The 15,947-nt window shown below is 36.8% G+C and overlaps 1 protein-coding gene across 5 annotated transcripts in view; it reads left to right on the top strand.

The window, feature by feature from the left end:
• Window positions 1-10,435: 10,435 nt before the first annotated feature.
• Window positions 10,436-15,947, top strand: part of LOC120634531 (basic proline-rich protein) — a 78,344-nt gene continuing 72,832 nt past the window's right edge. For 4 of the 5 annotated variants that reach the window (XM_039905215.1, XM_039905211.1, XM_039905213.1 and 1 more), the window contains exon 1: window positions 10,436-10,926. In XM_039905215.1, coding sequence (XP_039761149.1) covers window positions 10,889-10,926 — 38 coding nt within the window. In that variant the 5' untranslated portion in view covers window positions 10,436-10,888. Of the gene's footprint in view, window positions 11,793-15,947 lie in introns of all 5 variants that reach the window. The other variant, XM_039905212.1, reaches the window with a different exon arrangement.

The following is a 15,947-nucleotide window of genomic DNA, read 5'->3' as shown; positions in this document are numbered from 1 at the left end:
GCGCGGTCTTTTCGCGCGATAGCCGGCGATAACCGTCGACTGCCACTTATCTTTATCTTTATCGTGCGCCTTCGACAAATAAAGTGTAAAAAAACGAGATAAAACCCAAGTACCATTGTGGCTGACGTGACGTTGGCTTCAATTTCACTTACTTCTCTTTCTATAGATCTTGATTAAAATGAAAGGTACACGAATCAGTAAATATACAAGAGAGCGAGGAGTTTATTTACGTGATCAAAGTGGAAATATAGATAAACTACAATTACCGACATAAGTATATTAATGTTCTGCATGATGAAGTCGCAGTGTGTGCAGATTTGCGGGTCGGTATAAGTTGTCTTAAAGTCTTAGAGTCTATAAAAGAAACTTTAATGGACTCCCAATAGGTGGGCAGACGAGCAGTAGAAACCGTCGCATAAAGAAAGCTAAATAAAAGACCTGACCTGAACTGAGTATCATCTGTTACAACAACTATTATCAACTGGAAAGTTTTCATCAAGGACGGTTTGAGAGTAAAGCAGTGAAATAAAGCAAAAAAAAAATGTTCGATGAAAATTGATTCAGCCGGTCCTATGATTAGCAGACTCGTCTGTTTTATTATATCTATATGTAAAGTTAGTAATAAATGGATATTTTAAACGACATATAAAACTAACAAAATATGTCTATCAGGGAGTGGCCGATGCACCTATCTGTGAGTTCCAAGTCGCTAGTCCATGAGATTCATTACTGATAGCCACACCTGAACCTATTTTCCAATTTCTTATCAAATAGGCTATGATAAGACACAATATTTCACACACGCAGGTTAAAAAGGTAAATTTTAAAGGTTAACAAACTAACTGACAAAGTTTAGCATGTGATCAAAGTGATATTTTTATTTCAACAGATACTTACATGATATATTATCAAATTAATTAAGTATATTGTATCTTTATTAAAAAAATCTTGCTAATTAGGCGGTTATTTGGAATCGTTCAATATTTCTAAACCCCACATGTAACGCGAACCGAACTTTTCAGTACCAATAAAAATTGCTTATTCATATATTTATTTATAAAGTATTTTATTTGGAAGGTTTTAAACCAAACACAGAACACAATGTGTGATGTGTACTAAATGCATAATTTAAAGCACTAAGGATTTTTAAAGGCTTTAGATTTCCCTGGTTATTATTTTTGGTTTTCTTCATTTATTTTCTTTATTTTAAAACTATATATATTGGAGTCCTACCTGCGACGCGCCTGTCCACCTCGGGGGGTCGACCAACGCTGTGCTTTTAACAGTTCAGGAAGCCATTCCAGCACCTTGGGACCCCAAGATCCATCCTTTCTCCGAACTATGTGGCCGGCCCATTGCCACTTCAGCTACGCGATTCGTCGTGCTATGTCGGTAACTCTGTTTCTTGTACGAATTTCGAAAGTTTTGGAGTTAACCACTGTCACAGTTGTTACTGAAAGAAATCAGATACAGCGTTAGCATCACATGTAAAATTAAAATCATGTGACTCCTGCCACTATATAAGTTACACGTCGCGTAGCGTAGGTGCTATGCGCGTGTCGGTCTTTTATCTTCAATAGGGTTGTCATAAGTAAACACTGAGGATGTTTTGAATTCGTTTGTATGGAAAAATAAATATGCTTCTTTGATTTAATATTTTTCCTTATGTAAATTTACTTAGGCATCTTTCAAATTTGTTCGTAATTCGGTTACACGTTGTTTTTTCAATCCCCTTTAACTGGTAGTTAATTAATAAATTAATTATAACTGTTTCTTTTTAGAAGTGTTTTTGAAACAATAGTAGTAGAGAACGAGTTGATTATAATAGGTCATTTATTTGATATGACCTAAATAACAAAGACTTATCGTTTCATATGACACCATGTGGTTGCTTTTAGAAGGTATAGTTATGATAATGTCTATTACATTTTACAAGGTAATCCTCGCGACTAAATCCACTACAAATTTTAATTTTCCCCATTGGGTTTTAGTTTGGGTTTAGTTTTGCACGCCTCATAAGCGAAGCGTTGAGGTTGTGCTCTCGACATTTCAAAAAAAGCAGTTTTCTCGAAACTGAAATTGATTTTTTGTTATTTATATTGCACTTACAGGTTAATTTGAGTACACTAATATCAAGTCAAGTAATTTGTCAGGCACATAAAATACATTTCAATAACAATTTTTTTGTTTAACATAGTAAATAATAACATTAAACATAATCTTTTCTGGACGTCCGTGTATGGACGGGTGTATGTGGCATCAAAATTGGTCGAAAAAATGATCGTATCGGAATATTTTTTTTTTAATTATCTAAAGTAACACACGACATAAATTCTTAGTTAATATGAGCGTTCAATTCACTGTCGTTAAATTTCCATGTAATTATTCTAGCTAATATTAATTGTAACTTTCAATGTGCAATCATTATGACATTCCCGTGTCTTGTTTACAAAAAATGAATAATAATTAATATGAAAAAAAAAATGTAATGAGCATTGAAAGTTTCAGTTAAAAAAAATTCAATTTTATTGTGAAAAAAATGAGATTATGAGGCGTGCACTTTTGGATTTTCCAAATTTTTCCCATTTTTGCCATTAGGTTTTTTTTTATATTTCCAGAATTGTAACCATTTCGCTTTTTGCCCAATCGTAGCCACGATTTAATCTTTGGGGAGTCGGATATAACCCGTATTTGAATAAAAAAGAGATTTTGGTTTAAATCACTGCTCAAGTATCCCAACACTTGAACAATGAATAAGCTAGTTTTTTTTGTGTAGGTACTGAAAGTTCAGTACCGAACTAAAAATAAGGTGTGATATTGAGTAGGTACATGCATGCCTCGTTAAAACTAAAACAGTTATTCAACTGAGTTATAATTTGCGCGTAAATGGTAATCTATGATGTGGTGTTCTAATTAAACACTGATTACAATTATTACCCGAGAACGTAGATATTTAATTACTAACAGATTACTACTAAATAGGTATTTACATAAATAACTGTCAATTCACCATTTTATCAATAAATCTTAATAGTATACTATATAATAATGTAAACATGAAAAACCAATTTTACACCCTAATCTCTGAGGTATTTTAAAAATTAAACAATGTAAGTAATTATAGGTATATCCGGTATTTAGACGACTTTAGTCCATTTTTTATTATGATCTTGAGTTCTACTTTGATCACTGAAGTGTGTTGAGTAATGTTCCTACATTTGATCTGATTTTTGTAGCAATTAAACATTTGACGGCCCATTGGCGCAGTGGGCAGCGACCCTTCTTCCTGAGTCCAAGGCAGTAGGTTGAATTCCCACAACTGGAAAATGTTTGTGTGATGAACATGAATGTTTTTCAGTGTCCCAGACAGTGTTTATATGTATATTATAAGAATTTATGTAAGTTCTTCATAAAAATATTCATCTTAGTACCCAAAACACACGCTATAGCTAGGGGCTAGATGGTGACATGTTTGTATTGTCGTCGTATATTATTAGTATAGTATTTATTTTATTTATTTAATTCTAGAAAAATAAGCTTTAAAAAACACGAAAGCGACTGATACGTGTAGATAAAAACATTTGTTTTAGATTATGTGTTTAAAAATATTTTTTTATAAATCCTGTTTTTTCCGGGCTTTTTAAACTTCAAATTCCTGTGCTCGTAGCGTCCTAATAAAAAATGATAATGTCATTGTTTAATTTTTAAATAGCCTCTATACCGCTCCAAAGGAATTCAATCGGGCTTACGTCGTAGATAGTATACGAAGAACCCTGGTTTAAAAAATGCTCCTTTGTAATGTATTTTTCAAATAATTCCACGGTGTAAATGGACTTATATTTCCGTCAGTAAGAGCAGGTTGGAAACTAAAGATAGTACATACCTATCACTAGAATATAAGTTCACTGCGTCAAGTTATCTTTAGTGACTACCAGCGAGAAGGTAACAAAGAGTCAGATCCACCCAACATTGAATAATTAATTAGTCTCTTGTATGTGCTCAAAATTCTCAAATTCAACATAAGTACTTTTTAAAGGTATCATGAAGTTGTGGCAAAATCGGAAACGTAGAAATAATGTTTAATTGTTGGAGAATCTGTAACCGTGCGTTCTAAGTTCTAACGGAGTACGATTGTTGATTGCGCAGGGGAGGCCAAAAGGGCATCCGTATGTTGCGTCAGATGTTGCAGAACGCAGCCTGCTGACAGCCGGACAACATTTCACTGGAGTCTTGTAGTATTTATGTGTATGGAACTTTTCTAGGCTTTACAAATTGTGGCTTAACTAAAGTTTTTTTTTGCCAAATTAAAAAAGGGGAGTTTAATTGTAATAACAGAGAGTGGAAGAAGATCGTTCGAAGTTTAACGCTCAAAGCGCAGGATAAGGCCCAGAAGAAGAATAAGTTTTATAATCATCTCCCAATAAACGAAGGTTACAGGTGCATTTTCCAAATGTATTTGTTTCCAAAAGTACACGTATGTACTTATCTACTACTGATGGATTTGTCGTCTGTATCTTGGTAGATTTGTGTAATTTTTGGAAAACCTAGAGGCGCCTCGAGACTAGCGTTACTCTTCCCACTGGGCCGCATGTCCTCCAATCACTGTATTGATGTCAACTCACTGTAGGCTTAATCAAAGTGTAATCAGGGCGAGGTTGCGAGGTACCGCCGAACTATAACAACCCAGACATTTCAATCATATCATATGCGACCTCAAACATGAACTCTGGAAGCGGGAACCTTGAAACATTTGATAAACATAAGATGAAAATCGATACGACAAACTTGCGAGTCAACTTTGCAATCTAGTGAAACGAGCACACACGCCTCTGAACTCTGGCTTAACTTTAACCCACATAACAAAGTTCAATGTAAACACAATACGGCGAAGTTTCCGAAGTTCCAGTTCACGGCCGCGAGGCGACGGCCGGCGTCGCGCCTCGCCCTCGCCCCCGCCCCCACCCCCGGTCCCGAGCCTCCACCGCCGAGCCTTCAGCCACCCCGGCCGCCCACAGCCGTCTGCGGCGGTTGGACCACCTTCTTTGGCTCAAAAGTTATTCTTATTCGATAACAACTTACAACTCACTTCGTACATAATTAAAAAAAAAATTATTCTAATTTGGGGCTATATCTTATCCTTAAATACATAAATCTACGTATATATGACTTCATAAAGTCACTCATATGTACATCTCAGAAGCATGCAGAATGCAGGGCTTTCACATGTTTACAACACACGAGCTGAGACGCGGTGAAGTCTAATCGAAGCAAATTTACCTGGAATCAGTTTCAATACAACATCATGCTGGCTTTGGACATGCTATTGCAAGGAGAAGAATCAAGGTTGCTACCGTATATCTCATGGCGCTCTCTGATGAATCCTTTGGTAAAATAGTATTTGATGCACATCCCTTATTTATAGATTACTTAATCACATCATCGTCGTCATCATCATATCAACCAATTACCGGCCCACTACAGGGTGCGGGTATCCTTCTGCAATGAGAAGAGTTTAGGCCGTAGTCCATTATGCTAGCCTAGTGTGAACTGGTGGACTTCACACTCCTTTGAGAACGTTAGGAGCCTCTAAATCACTCGGCGTGCAGGTTTCCTCACGATGTGTTCTCTCACCGTTAAATCAAGTCATATTGAATTGCTTAAAACGCACATAACTTATTAAGTTAGAGGTGCTTGCCGGGATTCGAACTTGGGCCCCGCGAAAGAGAAGCCGAAGACCTATCACTAGGCTATTTTGTTACAACTACATACAATGAAAAAAAATAAAGTTCAGTTTTTTGGTGAATGGCCAAATTTTTAGCAGCTTGGTTTTTATTTATTTGTAATGTTGATATTTAAAAACAGTTGTTGTTTCAAGAGTAGAACATACACAATTATTTGCCATATTATCTGCTTCTGTGGTAATTTTTTATTTGAAATCTCTATATCATGATAGGATTTTTTTCCAGAAACTTAAATGTGTCCATTAAAAAAATATTGACGACAAAGAACAGACTTTATTAAGTTGTCAAAAATGTTTCGGTGTTTGGTTTCGTTTTGCAATTTTCTAAGTTTTAAGGGCCTAATGTCAACGGCTCATAACCCTTTACAAGATATTGCTTTTCCCGAGGCCGGGGTGTTAATGGTTGAGGAGTTCTCCCACTTCACCATAAAAATTAAAAAAAAATCATAATTCATAATTCATTTATTTCAAGTGGCCTAGTTTATAAACACTTTTGAAATTTCAAATCAGTATGTCTGTTGTGACTCTACCACCGGTTCGGAAGGCAGATTCCACTGAGAGGAGCCAACAAGAAACTCTCTAGAATTTTCTGTCTATGAGAGATGAGAGCGGAGTGGCCAAATTCCAAGCAGTCTTGTGGTTAAGAAATTCATAAATCGTGGAGTAACCGCAAGCATCAGCTTTATTATTATGACGAGCATAAATTGCTTAGCAGCCATATTCCATAATCGAAGCGCAACTCTTGTACATAATACTAATTATTGTATATCCATGGTCTTTATCAACGGATTCCCTTGGCCATATTGTGCTTTTCAAAAGATGCACGAGTTCCTTTAAAAAATACTGAGATTGCTATAGGTGTGCCTATAAAATGTGAAGAGTTTCCTTATTTTCTCCAAGATCCCTCCAACAAATCTTCACAAAATATCTCTGAGGTATAACGCTCCGAACAAAAAATAACCGTACAAATCGGTTTATAAATGGCGGAGTAATTGAGTAACAAATATACAAAAAAAATACAGTCGAATTGAGAACCTCCTCCTTTTTTTTAAGTCGGTTGAAAATGGAGTGTAACAAAAATTACCATTTGCTTTATCTGCTAGCTGATACAATAACTAGGTATGGGGTTTTTTAATTCACATAAAACATTTTCTTTAAAACGACATGCAAATTAATTAGAATATTATGAAACTACAATTAAAATTATGTATATATACCCGCGCTACTTCGTCCTCGAATGAGTCGACTTCAAAAAATAATCGTATGTTGTCGTGGACTGTTTTATAGAACTTTAAAGAAACAACAATTCCGGCAATTCCGATATACTTACTACATACTGTCGTCGTTTGGCTTAACGTTTACCGTTCACGCATCGCACACACCAGAATCTCTCAGTTTTTTCAACATTTCTCATTAATAATAGTAGCTATTGGTCGTAGCGTGATGTCATATAGCCATAATTGTTACTACCAATCCAAAAAATCGAAACAGCATTTTCTGGGATTAGAGCGTGAACAACCAGACAAAATTTAAAAGCTTTATAATTGTTTTTAACTATGCCTATCCAAAAAACCACGTCAATCTAAAACTCCGTTGCGCGGATTTTGAAAGACAAATGCGGAAAAAATAGCGATGCTATCCTGTAGAAGCTGTTTGCTTTCCGGGATAAAAGGAAACCCAGAGATTCCAGACTATATTGTAGGTATCTCTGCCAAATTTTAGCCAAATCGGTTCATTCGTAACAAACATCCATCCATCTATCCATCCATACATACATCCATCTATCCAATATCTATCCTCACAAAAGTTCGTATTTATAATATTGCATTCGATCGTTGTCCTTGCGACTTGCTGTTATCTGTGAAGAATTATGTCCTTGATCTCTGACAATATTCATCAGATCTTCATTCAAATTAGACAATACATGCTTGGTAGTATACACTGTCAAATAAAAAAAGCATTACTAAAATTGGCGCAAATTTAACTGAGCTATGAAGTAAAATTGATAAAAATGTTCATTCCATTTCCCGGAGGAAACTTATTGTTTATCGGGATAAAAAGTATCCTATATGTTGACCCGGGAAATCAGCTACCACTATACCAAATTTTACTTAAATCCGTTTAGTAGTTTCCACGTGATGCCCGGACAGACAGACCGACAAAAATTAAATAAAAGTCTGTTTTGGACTCAGTATCGATTATAAAGCATCCCCCGGTCAAAATTTTCTAAATGTATTAAATGTACAGAAATCTTCCAGTTACAGTTTTATTATAAGTATAGATTGTGCAATACACATTCGACTTAAAACAAAACCATTGCAAGTTAATAAATTCTTTTAAATTGTGTAATTTTACCTATTGTTGTGTACGTAATGTATCAATAATAGTATCCATTACATCACTTAATTCGTTCATTCATTCATTAAATGAAAACTAAGTGGCTTTCCTACAAATATTTTGAGATTTAGCAAATTTTAATTGAAGTTATGGCACCTAATGCACCTGTCTATAAGCGTTCCAGAAAGCACACACCTCGTGTCTTATCAAATGACACCGTTTGATACGCGCCTTTTGCCACCTTATCTGTCATGTCGAAATTCTTCCACGTACTATCTCTACCTATTCTAGTTAACACATTGTGTTTATCAGAATAGTGCTATGATTATTATTTTATATTTCTCGTTCTTAAATTAATTCACCAACTAGTAATTACGTAACTTTTGAATTATGCAGAGTATCTATAGCAGAAATGTACAAACATTTATTTTAATAGTTGAAATCCCGTAGATATTATATCGGTCAAAACTCATAATAATAAAACCGCTGAGCATTTTATATATATATATAATTGTTGTTAAAGAATATTATAGATAAGATGTCTAATTTTTGAGATATAGATTTAAGTACAAAGTATCTACATGCGTTATCGAAGTAATCCTTTTGTTTTTATGTTGTATAATATAATTACTGATACTTCAATGCAGTACATTAATAACTAATATTCCATTGTATAATTTAAAACCTTGTCTCAATATCACCTAGTTAAGCTCCCATAACAGAGAGACGGTGCGGACCCACGTGAAATATTCACATATTTGATGCAGACGAACACAATTAAATCATAATAACCATAAATCAGTTTAAAATGTGCATACGAATGAGAAAATAGTGAAATTATCTATTGCCGTCGAGATATAACGTATCTAATAAAGGTGTATTTCCATAGTAAACATTCAGCCATTGTGATGTAGCAGTCGTTAAGAGACAGCGAATGGTGGCGGGTCGGACGCCAGCGGAGCGCCGGCGAAGCCCTACATGTGGCGTCACCGTCGAAAGCCGCTTATCGGTGATACATTGCCGATTGGTGGAGTGAAGTGTTTGCGCGGCCGATACGGGCCGCGAGGACCAATCGATTCCCTTTCATCGAATCTTATCACAATCATGGTGGACATTCGTACCTCTGTCGGTTCCCTGATATCGTATCTGAAGATATCATCGAGTGTATAAATATGGGCCCATCGATCGATCGTGTCTCTATCGAAGTTAGCTCTGTGATTAACATTGACTGTTTACTCGAACTCAGTGTCCTCTTGGAGTCCTGCACTATGTTGGTAACTTGGGTGCCGTTGTCCGTTATATTTCTGTTAGTTCCCAGTGATTTGAAACGCGGATGTCATTTTATTTTTCAAACGAATATATACAAAAGTTTAGTATTTGCTGACGTGGTACTTAAACGAACACTTATCAAATATATTTTATTAATGTGTTCCGAACATCCCATTGTTACAGCGAGCTAGGTATTTTCAAGTGTCACTGAAGTAATGAAGTACTTAACCGCTGATTACGTAACAACATATGGTGGTCCAATGGCACATGTGTTCGCTTATCCCATGCGGTTGCCGGCCATTATTATTACCTCTGTAGATTTATCCTCGTAATATTTGAATTAAGAAATAGCAAATACATTTGATACAGAGCGGCGTAGGGTCGCTGACGCGAGGGGGAAAAGCCGTGCTCTTATCACATCGCCAGCCGCACCTTTTCGAGTGGTGATAGCGCGCTCAGACGCTCTACAACAGGCTCGCACTTTGATTGTCAGGTAGTAACATACTCGCTTCACCATTACTGTACTTTAATATTTTAATTTGTGTTTCAGAACCAGCTCCTGGTACGGGATAGGTTTCACGTCTGAGTTGGACAGGGGATCTTGACAGTTTGATTATTATTGCTGCCAGATCTATCTTTCCAGCTCACGCGTGGAACCTCCATCAACAGCTGCTCATCGAACATAACAGACCAAGAAGAAGAGAGATTACTAGCGTTAAGGATTAAGTGGAGGTGTGATCTCTTCACTTTTTATGCTTAAAGTGAGATTCAACTCCTCCAACTTAACCCTGACTCGCAATTTCATCCTTCATGAAGCATCAAGCACTTTTATTGTAACTTTTAATGTTATTTAAATTTAAATTTCATGTAATTTGACTGTACTTTTTAGGTATTTGTGTGAAATGAATGTATTTAAGAAAGAAAATGTGTATAGTAAAATAATAAAATTATTAAATAATATTCTGTGCATTTTTATTTTCTACATTTCCATTTATTTGAAATATTTATTTTTTTCCTAACATCCTACATCAAAGTTTTGAGGTGCAAATTGAGGTATTTGTATTATTGTAGCAATTTGTATGTCCCCGCCATTCGATTCGTGAGTGGGGCGCCACCATAGCGCGCATGCGGGCATTACGAGAGACCCAACGCTTCGCAGACCAACCTGAAGTGCATCACAAATCATTTAAAAAAAAATCACAACACCCAACAAAAAAATGGGCAAAAAAATTATGGTAACACCGGTGCGCTAAAAAAGCTTGCAAACTTCACGCACATAACCTGCGCTGGACATCGACTCGTCCTATCTAACTCTGGGAAAATGTATATTGATTTTTCAAAGAAAAGTCAACCGATGTAACAAAACACCGTTCGCGGAGTGTTTATACGCGAATTAAAGCGTCGCGGTCGAAGTGTTGGTGAAGTGTAGTGTCGTCGAGATGGTGCGACGGTATATCTCAGCGTGCTCCAAGTGAGATCGGAGAGTGTCGCGTCGCTCGGCCGACGGCCGGAGCCTGGCCGCGGCCAGGGCCTGGGCGCGCCATGGACGCCGCCGCCGACCCGCTGCGACCGGACAGGCCGTGAGTATCGCGTCCACCGCTCGGGCGCCAGCTCGCTAGCACGATCGCAAGAGGCGCGGGGATTATTTCGGTCCCTGCTAGCTCGTTGCGAAACGGTGCGCGATCGTTTTCGGCTCGCAGAGTCGACATTCTCTCGGGTTGACGGCGTCACGGCCTCCGTGCCGTTGCGCCATTTCGGCGATCGGGTCGTCCGTGAGAGCGAGGCGAGGCGCGAGGTGAGTGAGGCGAGCTCGGTGGCAGGGTGGCAGGGCGCCGATAGCGATCTGCAGCGCGGCGGCCGAGCGTGACCGCAGCGTGCGGCCGCGACTGTCCCCCGGGCCGCGCGAGCGAGCGCATCGCCCATTAGGCCGTGTTTACAGTTTGCGCCCTTTGTCGGGCTCGAGTCCCCGCTCGCGCTCGCCTGGCGCTCACGGACGCAGCCGTGGCGCTGCACGCGCGGTGACTGCACCACACACGTCCCGCGCGCACACACGTACAGTGCAGCGGAGGCTGCGAATACCTACCTACTCAAACAAAGCAATTGCCCACGAACCCGTAGCGCGAGCCAAAACCTCGCGTTCTTTGTGAAAACAGTGCGTCGCCCGACCAGTGTTTACGTCGCGACGAAAATTATTGTCTTCCAAAACATCTGTGTTTGTCAATCGTTCAATTTAAGTGTGCCTTTTGAGGTTAGGTCGTGATTTGTGCCTAAAGTGTGTTGGGAGTGCAGGGGCAGACAATGTTAGCAAAGCCTAGTGCAATATTGATTGGCAGTGCCCTGTGTTGAGTGAGACACCAAAATGTTTGTGTTGTTGTGACTGGGCAGCTGGCAGCACCTTCGCCCGCGTCGCTGAAGGCTGTTCAATGCAGCAGTTGGAAGCTCACTGGTAATGAACTAGTTGTAGCTAGTAAGCTTAGGGTCTAGGCTACTCACTCCCCACCACACAGCTGCACGGTCAGGTGATGTTTGTGAGTGTGCATGAGTGAATGTGCTGGAATAACTCTCATTTGCATGCACAGCAAATCAAGAAAACAAATACCATAGTGTACCTTAAAATGTATTGAACCAAAGGAGTTAAACCATTAAAACATTCCCATGAATGATAAAAAATGAAATTCATGACTCCATTGCCTTGATGGGATGTCATATTCTGGTTATGTGCTTAATTTATGAAGGCAAAGCAGTAATTTTCCTTATAGGAGAATTCATGTGATATTGTACTTATTAATGAGGTTTCATAACCTTAAGGATCCTTGCCGTTCAAATCGAACATAGTAATATGCACAGTTGTGAACTAGGTATGAAGTTAAAACATGACATAACATAATCACAATAACTTACTTTGATGAGTAGCAACTTTATTTATGATGTCTGTTAATCCAAATACTCTTAAGGTGTGTGAACACAGTAAAAGGGTGAAAACAGATTCTATTACTTTCAAAGTCAAAGTCATGCGTCAATATGTTAAACTTAATTTTAGTTAAACATATTGGTGCATGCTACTAACTTACATTGCCTAGAAATGTTGCCACAAACGCTAGTAAATAAATTATTAATGACATAGTGATAAAGCAGGAAAGAAATGATTGTTTGTAAACACAACAGCCATGGCAGTTGCATTGTATGAAAGAGTGCATGAGGGCAGTATTTGTATGGACTTTGACAACAGAACATTGTTACAGTACTAACGTGTGAATTGGTAACATTGTTATTTAGAAGGAAAAGAGAAAAGCAGTCTTGTGTACTAACAGTAGTAGTATCACTTTCTGAGACAGAAATTGTCTGGGGAAGTACTTCTATGTATATTTCTGATCAGAAGTGTGTTCCAGTCTGAAGAGCGTGATTACAGGTGTGATTAAAGGCACATGAGACTTATCAACTACACCTCAGATTGATGGATATAGGGCATCACTTTTAAGGGTATGTTGCTCTGTTTATAGCTGATGGTTGTTCACTCACCATCAGGTGTGTTTTAATTGTTTAAGTTCTCTGCTATCCTTGTATAAAGGGCAAAATGTATGTGTGTATATTTGGCCATGGCAAGATTCAACTTTTAAACAATGAATCCATTTAATAGCAGTGATATAGCATTTACAAGTTAAATATTTGGTAGTTTCAAAGGACAATCATATCAAAGATAATTTTGAACATTCATTTGAACACACAATTTTCCATTATTGCGTGATGACAGTATTAACAGTATCATACATATATTCATTACCCTTAAAATAAAGCTAAAATTCCTAATATCATTGAATTTTCCACCAGATTCCTAGAAAAAACTTGCTTGGGTATAACCTTAGCATAATCATTTATTTCCTTTTGAAACTCTACAATTTATAGCAAAAAATACATTGGTGCAATTCTGTTGTACAATATACCTCTAAACCTAAAATGTAAGTCTAAAAATGTTGCTGTCCTTTTCCACAAGTAACACAATAAAAGGAATGGCTTTGTTCTTGACTTGTCGTTTTAATTTAGGTAAGTGATTTGAGTACATCAGAATAGGCATACCTGCCTCAAATGGTTTTGACCTTAGTTAGCATACGTCTTTGTAAAATCTTCTTTCAAGAAGATATTTTTAGCATATATCCACTGTCGTAACTTAAATTCTACCATTTACAACCCCTTACTGATAGCTGTTTTCAAAAAAGTTGTATAATACTTTTACTTATTTGATCAAAGGAAAATGAGATAGTTCTTAGCTACTACAGACTCAGAATCACACACAAAAGCCTTACACAAGAAATTTAATTGAATTAAAAAGAAAGTTATAAATCTGATATTGTACAAATATTCAAATAAATAGGAAAATGTCGGCATTAAGGATGGCAGAAAGATTTATGAGTTTTAAATAATGTATTTGAACAAAATTAATTTGAGGTTATAACATGATTCTTATTAAAAAGAGGTTTAATCTGCATCTTCATATTTGAAAAGTGTTATCGGTTTGAGTGTTATCTACTGAATTAAACCCAGCATCTTTCAGCAAATCAGATTTTAAAACTCTATAAGCTATGTAGATACCTTCACACTTTAAGTTCTTAACAGATTATAGTTAAAGCAATAACACTACCTATATAATAACAGCCAGTCAATCAAGGTGGAGTAAAACGGTGATCAAAAATTTTGAGGTGGTAAAGATTCTCAGAAGTGAGACATTCAATAGGCTGATCAAGAACATTGATATATAAATGTGTTTATTTTAAGCTTTTTGTAATATATGCATTTTATTAGCCCAATCTTTAAAATAGTTAGTTATTAGGTCCTTTCATAGTGAAAAATATTTCAGTCCTACATTGGATAAAAAACTAATAAGTATTGCAATATGTTGCTTGCTACCATGTTTTTGTCCCTAAGTAATATGTATGCGTAACAATGTGGTGCAGATACAGATAGCTATGCTAGCTAAGTATAGTTACGAGTGCTATGGTTCCCATGACTCACCAGTTCACTCATGTTTGTTACCTTGGTTTGGAATCACAAATAGTAGCAATCTTTGCCAGAGTAAAGCTTTGTCAAATGTTGGAAGCAAGCCTTTGTGGTCTATATCTTTAGGTAAACAAGTGTGATGTAACAAACAACTATTGCTTTACACCTCCTCCCTCTATCATTATGATCATCATCTTCAGCCTCTTTGCTCATAGGACAGAGGGTTTTAGTGTATAGTCCGACTGTGCTCCTCCAATGCTGGTTGGTGGGCTGAATGTTCATTATGTGAGGATCTAGAGCACAGAGTTACTAACTTAGCAATAGAGTAGGTTAGCACTTCTCTTTTCTTATGTTTTAGCTCCATATCTTAAAATTAAATAAAAAACAATAAAGTTACTGCAATTAAAATTGAGCTAAGTAACAAACATTTATTTTTTCAATAAAATCCAAATTTATAAAATTTTGGTCAGGTGAGTTAGATTACTAAATAAATTCTTAAGTGAGTGTTAGTCGGTTAATCCCCTAATGAATTAATGGATACTTATTCATTCATTGTTTAATAACCCAATCAAAACTAAAGATAAAAGTTCAATAACTGTTATTTATACCTGAGTGTTCAATTACCATGCCATTACAATAATTACAATATTAAAATAGAATGTATGAATGAATTATATTACTACATTTGTACTACAGCTACTGAAGCAAGAAACAACAAAAACCTGGGCTCTGATTCTTGATGGCCTTATAATTTTGACTGCTTACAAAATCTATTTTTAAATTACTTCAAGATGGAGGAGTTTAGTTTTCTGTATGACTTTTTTAAATGTTGCCTGATTTCTCCATCAATTATTTTATTGTTAGAGTGGGTATTATCTGACCTTGGTGACCCCATTGTCACCAAGTCAATTTCTGATCTGGGGAATCATTGAAATAAATTAATTTTGAAATGAAGGGGAAATCCTACAACAGCCATGTACACTGTACAGTGTTTTTTGAACACTCTGGAATTAAATGCAATCTATCAATGATCCAGGTGTCTTAAGTCTAAGAGTCAGATTTTGAAATAAATATTTGAATCACATGTTTGTGACATCACCAATTATTTTGATCAACTGTGTGTCACAATTATACAAAGATCCATTTTACTTTAACATAATATTTAAAAATTGTTATATAGAACCCTTGTTAAAACAATTTCTTTTGTGACCGTCCAATTCTTATTTTTGTGGTCATAAAGTATCAAGTTTAAACTTGTATTCAAACTAAACTCAACAGTCTTTCGTTGGTGTAAAAAATCTCACACAAAGTCTTGCAATTCTTATTTTCACACTGCAAGTCCCAGTTTCTGATTGTTCATTAAAACTGTAGGTTTTTTATATTGAAGGACTTGCGTCTGGACAGTTTAACCCATACTTACAAAAAACACTTCAGAGACTAGGAATAGCAGAACTTTTACTGTTTCTCAGTGATGACTTATGCACAGCACAACTCACCTGCTGAGCATCACCACCCTCTGCTACTAATTGGCCTCATCAAACAATCAGGTCATGCTCTCACCCCTCTGTCACATCTAGGCCTCTCTGACCACTGTTGCGTTTAGATCTCA

The sequence above is a fragment of the Pararge aegeria genome, chromosome 24 (genome assembly GCF_905163445.1).
Source record: "Pararge aegeria chromosome 24, ilParAegt1.1, whole genome shotgun sequence".
Taxonomy (NCBI): Eukaryota; Metazoa; Arthropoda; class Insecta; order Lepidoptera; family Nymphalidae; genus Pararge; species Pararge aegeria.
Note: the sequence above shows the minus strand (reverse complement) of the source record. Positions and strands in the feature narration are given on the sequence as shown.